Source organism: Erythrolamprus reginae, chromosome 3 (assembly GCF_031021105.1).
Source record: "Erythrolamprus reginae isolate rEryReg1 chromosome 3, rEryReg1.hap1, whole genome shotgun sequence".
Taxonomy (NCBI): domain Eukaryota; kingdom Metazoa; phylum Chordata; class Lepidosauria; order Squamata; family Dipsadidae; genus Erythrolamprus; species Erythrolamprus reginae.
The window spans coordinates 81,577,467-81,584,806 of NC_091952.1; the positions used below are offsets into that span (position 1 = coordinate 81,577,467).

At 44.2% G+C, this 7,340-nt stretch overlaps 1 protein-coding gene across 1 annotated transcript; it reads right to left on the reverse strand.

Moving 5' to 3' along the window:
- Positions 1-3,141: 3,141 nt before the first annotated feature.
- Positions 3,142-6,310, reverse strand: JUN (Jun proto-oncogene, AP-1 transcription factor subunit). The gene has a single exon (XM_070746011.1). It carries the CDS (start codon positions 4,785-4,787, stop codon positions 3,840-3,842), a length of 948 nt encoding a protein of 315 aa, XP_070602112.1. The 5' UTR covers positions 4,788-6,310; the 3' UTR covers positions 3,142-3,839.
- Positions 6,311-7,340: the final 1,030 nt, after the last annotated feature.

Consider the following 7,340-nt stretch of genomic DNA (forward strand, 5'->3'; position numbering starts at 1 on the left):
CTTGTTCGGCCCTTCCATTGCCTGTTCCTACAGATGGTCAGAATCAACTTGCTTTCCAGCTTGCTTGTGTCAGCACTAGGGACACCCAATAAAATATGCAACCATCTTCGTTAACCCCTTGTTTGACAACTTTTAACTACCATTAAATATGGAAGGCAGTCAATTGCGACTATTAACTCAGACTTATTTTTTAGAAAGATGGAATCATAAAGAAACCACTCTTCAGAATAAAACTAAAAACTGTTGCATTGTACTGCTTAGGAACACTGCATTTCAAATACAGTGGTACCTCTACCTAAGAACGCCTCTACTTACGAACTTTTCAACTTTACAAACCCGGGTTCTCATGAACCATTTACAAGCCCGAGCCTGGAAAAACGTGACCCATAAGTGAGTCTCTCAGAGTGCATCAGGTGACTGAGTCATTAACCCATTTTCTTTTTGTCCCCGTAACCCATTTTCTATTGTTCCCAGCATCCTTTGTTTCAACCCTTCAGTTGGCCACTTCCTGTGTTCATCTTAAAACTTTTTGTTAATTTATTTCTTCATTCTTATCTATTGCTTTCTGTGTGTTTATAGGTGTACCTTTTTTTGTTTTAAACCTAACAATAAGGGAAAAGACTTTTGGGATGGGTTCACACACATTATTTGCTTTTATATTAATTCTTCTGGGAAAAATTACTTCTTCTTATGAACCTGGTCAGGGAATGAATTAAGTTTGTAACTAGAGGTACCACTGTAATCTAAAAGCATTTCTTAGTTGCCTTTGGGTGTTTATTTTAACCAATGCACACTAGGAAAAGAAATTTAGTGGGGGGAATTCTGCATAAATGTATTGTTTGTGTTTTTGGAGATGCAATATTCTGTAGACCAGAGATGTTGGACTCAGGGTGGCATCATGATTTACCCCCCCCCCTCGCTAAACCGGACATGGGTGTGGCCAGCATGTGACACATCCAGCCCGTGGCCCGTGAGTTTGACGGTCCTGCTATAGACCCATTTCCAAAACCACAAAGGAAAGAGCAGAATCTGCTACTAAGTTCATGCTAACTTATCACTCGGTGAGGAAACTTTTAGAGAGATGATAGCACCACTGCAAAAACATCATCTTCTGCAGTTTGACAGTAGAAACCAAGCTGCCAAACTGTTCCCTTACTTCCGCCACTGAAAAGTTATACTTCCATGAAAAGAAGAAATACTACAAATCTCGTTCCACTCACAGATGCAGATAAGTGTCTAGGGTAGCTTACTTATTTATTTTTCATCTTCACATTTAGAGTTTTGAACGCTTTGAACAATTTCCCAGGATAAATGGAAGTAACTCCAACTAAACTCATTAGACAACTAACTTTTCTTGTAAAAGCAAAATCTCTCTGTAGTTGAGGTTAGCTCCTGGTGACAGGGCCACTTGTATGTTTTGTTAGCATTAATGCAGGGTTGGTTCATCATTTCATCTAATATTTTTTATCAATTCCTGATGTAGGCCATAGTCCAAGCTCATCTGCTTATAACTTCTGCTGAATTCAAGAAAGTTTGTTTCAACATATAACAGAATTGTACCTTCCTGTTAAGAAAATATGCCCCAATGCAATTGATTAAGCCTGATTCTAAAGAAACCTGGTGAAGAATAACGTTAATTCTAGATGTAATTGAGACTCTACCATTAAATGTACTGTATCTGAATAGAACACATTTAAAAACAAGGACTATGAAACTTACTAAGAAATTCAGCTTTGACAAGATTTTCTCATAAACATAAATAACATTTGTCTTTTCAAGGGAAAAGACTAACTTTCTCATAAACATAGATAACATCAGTCTTTCCAGTGAAGTTTATAAGGCAATTGATCAAGCACTAAGTCAAACTGTTAGTCAATTTGGCACATATCATTTTAGGATTAACCCTGGATATGTATTTTGGTGTGTTCAGCTGTGAGGAAGCTTTGTTTGCTGAATTAAGACCATGGCTTTAAAAAAAATATACTAATAAAACCAGCTAATAAAATATATGAATTTTACTTCCCAAATTCCAAGGCATGTAATCAATTTTAAATTATTCTCCCTTCTCATCTGTTGGGAAATAATTTATAGTTTTAAAGAACCATCACCAAAAGAGGGAAAAGAGATTTGTATTTGTTGGAAGATTAATAGAATGGTTTTATTGGACAACAGGCATAGTCCTAAATACTTATGAACAGAGAGCATTTTTAAAAAATCAGATAACAAAGGAAAATGTGACAAATTGAAAGCTGCTTTTTAAAACAGTGGTTTCTTCCAAAAGGTTATCAATATTTACTTAAGAAAAAATACACGTTAATTGTGAAATGGCCAGTTAATACTTTTATAAAAAAGCTTATTCTACAAGTATGTAGATACAGAATAACTTTACTTCTACCCATCCACCCAACTTGTTAAAATTGTACCGGTAGCTCTTTGTGGAGCAAACCATACAAGTTTAAAGTCAGATTAGATAGCAGCTCTTTTTTCCTACCACAGGAGGTCACTGAGATGTCTATTGTATTCCAGTTAAAAGCAGGGGTACGCAAAAAGTAGATAAGAATCTACCAATAGATCACTCAATTATTTGCAATAGATTGTCAAACATTTCTGGTGCCCAGGGTTTTATTTTTCTAATAATGCCACCTCCATAAATTATGACTTTAAGAGGAAGACAGTTCTTACTTGAAATAAATCTCTGAATGTGTAATAAGTCTTTGCATCTTTCCCATTCAAAATGTGTTAGCAGCCTAGGAATATAAATTTGATGGCCTTAGGGGGGAAAATATATCCATCTGGGAATTAAAACACAAGGAATCTTATGGCACCCTAAAGACCAATAGTTTTATTATAACAGGAGTACCACAAAACTTTTAAACTGGTTGTTACAGTATATGAAGATTAAAGAAGAGTTTCTCACTCCTCGCTTCAGTAGTTTTAACATTCGACTAAAAGTTGATTTTGTATATGCCTGATTTACAAGTGGTTTTCTTTTTTTGGTATGTCTACTCAGCAGTATGCGCCACTGAATTTAATAAGACTTGCTCCTAGGTTAAGTGTGTGTGTAGAATTGAAATCAAAATGATACTAATCAAAAGAAAATGAATAAAGATTACTGGTGCTTTCTTAAATAAGATCAACCCCTTTCTTTTGTTTCAGAAATAAACATTAAAAAAATTATATACTTTATTACAAATGGAAAAAAAACTCATAAGTTGCTAAAAAAATCTCTTATTTACAAACAATACTGGGTGGAACCCAAATGAACATAAAAAATAACTTACAAAGTCATGAAGTAGTTTTACTTGACATTAATCAGTTGTCATAAAATAAAAAATATATATGTACATACACAATTCAGACAGGCAGTATAGCTCAGTTTCTGCTGTTAGCTTCCCCAAAACACCCTCCCTATTTTTGTTTATTTTTTTAAAAAAAGGAGTACTAAGAGAAAGCCACCTACAGTATCTACTGCAGTTTAACTTTTAATACTGAATGATCATTTAATGTTAGGTCCATGCAAGTCTTGGTCAATGTTAAAAAAAAAAGAGACAGAGAAAGAAAGACGAACACAAGGCATCCATGCCTTATCTGAACTGGAACAGCTCAGCTGTTTTGCTGAGTTGTCCTGTCAACTGATACACCACCACCTCACCCAGAAGGCACACCAGTCTCTCCAACACATGCAGTTGACTCTGGGGTGGCAGTCTGCGGAATCAATGCCTTTCAGCCTTTCCCTTTCCACCCACTACAAGTGTGGGTGGCTGGAGGGGTTCTGCCTCCCAAACGCTTTCCCCCTGCTTAACTTCTCCCCATCATCCTAAAGTTACTTTTCAGTCTTTTCAAAAAGTTTGCAACTGCTGTGTGAGCATTAGCTGGCATCCACTATTGACGTGATTCATGACCTTCTGTTTCAGCTGTGCAACCTGCTCTCGCAGCATGTTGGCAGTCGACGCGAGTTCTGAGTTCTGGGCTTTCAAAGTTTTTACTTTGTCTTCCAACCGAGCAATCCGCTCCAACTTCCTTTTCCGGCACTTGGAGGCTGCAATTCGGTTTCTCATGCGCTTCCTCTCAGCCTTGATCCTTTCTTGGGATTCCATGTCAATAGGGGACAGGGGAGGAGTCTCCCCGGGCATTTCTGGGACAGTCTGAGGCTCTTCTTTCAGAGCTTGGAGGCGCGGATGCTGCACTGGCATCTGGGGGTTCATGTGATGCTGTGGAGGAAAGCCCAGGTTGTTTGCATTGTAGGAAGGCACTGTATTGAGTGCGGTAGGATTGAAGTTGCTGAGATTAGCGTAGACAGGCGGCTCGCTGTGCATGTTAGCATTGAAGCCACTGTTTCCAGCCATGGAAGAGACAGGAGCCATGCCGGAGTTTGTAGGCGGAGCAGCGGAGGTAACACTCGGCGGCATGGTGTTTTGATTGTGTAGCTCCGCCAGTGCCCTGACAAAGCCTTCAGCGAAACCTTCCTGCTCATCAGTAACATTTTTGGGACAGAGGAACTGGGTTGGGGTCGGGGTGGTAGTGATCAGTCCATTGCCTGACTGAATTATCAGCCTTTCCAGTTCAGGAGAAGCCAGCTTGAGGAGGCCAACATCTGGAGAGGTCAGGATATCGGCATTTTTGTTCCTCAAGTGGGGCTTGAGGTTACTGGAAGGATCAGCCAGATTGAGAGTCATGTTCTGCTTCAGGACTTTGGGATTATTATATCCATAAGCACCACTTTCTGGCTGCACGAAGGTAGCGCTGATGGCATCGTCGTAGAAAGTAGGTTCCATCTTTGCAGTCATAGAATACAGTCCACAAGTCTGTTCACCTGCAGCCCAAAAAACAGACCTTAGGAAAGGAAGCCTGTTTGTTAACAACTTTTAAAAAGTTCACAGCTGCCACAGTCACTTAAGTAGGAACAGTTCTTATAACAACCCTCTTTCAACAACGAAGACACAGTTCAAAAGCGATCAATTATAAAGTCTTACTTTTTTTTTGCAACAGGGCATTGATTCGAGTCCCCGGTTTGGCTAGGAAAAAAAGTCAGACTTGAACAAACAGCAGTTTCACCTCAGAGACCCAGCATGTGCATCACTTCCCGACTGTTGGGAGAGGATTGGGGGGGAGGGAGGGAAAAAGTTATTTTTCAAATTCAAAATCCCTCTCTCAGTCCAAGGGAGGGAATAATGCCGCCGACACCTTCGGGGGAGGGGAGCCTCTTTATCGCTCCGGGCAAGGATGGAATCCAGAAAAGTTTTGGAGTCTTTTTTTCCCTCCCCTCCTCCGCCCCTTCGCGCTCCTCGTGGGAGTGTCCTGGGTCGGTCTGGAGCGTTTCCGAGTTTCAAACCCACTTGTCTGAAGTCCTCTCCTTTCTCGCAGCGGCTGTCAAAAAAAAAAGGCAGGTCGCCTGAAGTCCCAACAAGGAAAGCAACGCGGGGGGGGAAAGTTGCCACAAGCAGTTTTTTTTTTCCCCCTCACAGAAGCGGAGTGGAGATTTGGTGGGGAAAAAAGATGAGATTCCCACGCTCGGCAACTTCGGGGATCTAGACGAGAAGAGCTGAAAGCAGGAGTCCAGGACGGTAGCGAGGCACTCGGGCGCTCCAAAGGAAAAGATGCCCGGGCAAGTTTAGCTTTTCGCGCTCTCGCTGTGGAAGGGGGATAGCAGCGACCCCGACCCAACTTTGTAACAAGGGAGCGCCGGCTCGCTTCAATGAGCGTCGGGTTTGCCCGGGCCCTGCTGGCGTCTGGAGCTGAAACTGGCCCTGCTGTGTCCGCTTCTTCTTTTCCTCCTCCTGCCGGACAGGAGCGCTGCCACCGTCGCTTCTCCCGCCGCCACTCAATCCCACTCTGAGCTCTTTCCCAGCGTGGAGCACAACACTTATCAGAGAGCAGTAACCCACTAAAAATAGCCCATGATGTCACCCCGGGGCCTTCCGATTGGCTGCTGCCGCCTCTCAGGGGGGAGGAGGGCGGTCGGGCCAGCCTGTTGCAAAAGGCGCCCATCTCCATGGCCACCCCACCCCGATTAAGTTTCCCGCCCCCCTTTTTTCCCCCGCAAAGCCTTGTGGGATGAGGTAATGCCTGAGCTCCGTGCGGGGCATTGTGGGCTGACGTATTATTTTTGAATATCTGGTTACCCGCTTAAGCGCTTTAGCGGGGTTGGAGGAATCGGGACAAGGAGGGGAGGGTGTCCGCCAACGGAACATACCAAGCCTGAATAGGAAGGGGGGGGAGGCGGCGCTCCGAAGCGCCAACTTCAAGACAAGAAGGCTCGCTGGAGGGAGAAGCGACCGCCCCCGCCCTCGAAGAAAGCGATGATGTTTTCATCTTAGCTTTTCCCGGAAGAATGTCGCCTGATATTGAGGCAGCCGGCCAATCAGGAGCCGAAAGACTGTAAAGTAGCTTTCTAATTCCCCTCCCCCTCCATCTCACCTCTTTTCAAGGCTCGGGAATAGAGTCCTCTGCGGACTGTCGGGTTGACTAGAGCAGAGGCGGGGAAGGGGTGTGATGGGCTGACGCTCACGTGACCCCCCCTCTCGCGCCCCCCCCTCCGCAAACACCCCCCCCCCTGAGAATCCTGTTGCTCAGCAAAGCGTTTCCCGTGAGGGAGAAACGCGGGGGCGGGAGGGAGAGGTTCGTTGCCGCAGCCCGTTCGTGGGTTCCTGTGGCTGGGATGCGAGTCCCGCTGACATCAAAGGCGGTCTCTTCCCCAGTCCAGCGCTGCGGTGACCACCGGGCTTTTTACGTGAGCCTTCCCCTTGCCGCGCCTGGGAGAACCAGGGCTGAGAGAGGGGGGGGAAAGACTTTTATCCTCGCGCGCCGCCGTTCTCTTTCTCCCCCCGCTTTTTCTGAGGCAAACTTGCCCTAGCTCTACCCTCCCTCGGCTGAGGGGTTTCGAACTTGAAAACCCAAACGGCGCATCTGCGGGATAGCTTTTTCCCACTCTGTCCGCGGAGAGAAAAGCGGACGGGGCTCTGCATTTCTTTAAACTTGCTTCCTGTGAGGAGGGGACGCCGAGACCCTTCAGTGTCTACTGGAACCACAGCGCGCACCTTTTCAATAGGGAACTTTTAAAAAAGTAAAATAAAAATAAAATGCTGTCTCATCTTTAATATCTTCACATCTCTTCTCCCGCTTTAGTCTTCAAAAAATAATAAGTCACCGCCGGAAAATCCTGGCGTTTACTCAGGGTGCTCTTTCTGGTAGATGGGAACAAGCCAATAGTAAAACGCACCTCACGAAAGAGAAGTCCTAACTTCTTTAAGAGTTTATACTATGGCTCCTCCGCGACCTGTGGACTTCAACTCCCAGAATTCCTGCGCAAGCATGTCTAGTTCAGGAATTCTGGGAGTTGA

Excerpts from the sequence above, each read along its gene's own strand:
- JUN (XM_070746011.1), bottom strand. The coding sequence starts at position 4,787 with ATGACTGCAAAGATGGAACCTACTTTCTACGACGATGCCATCAGCGCT.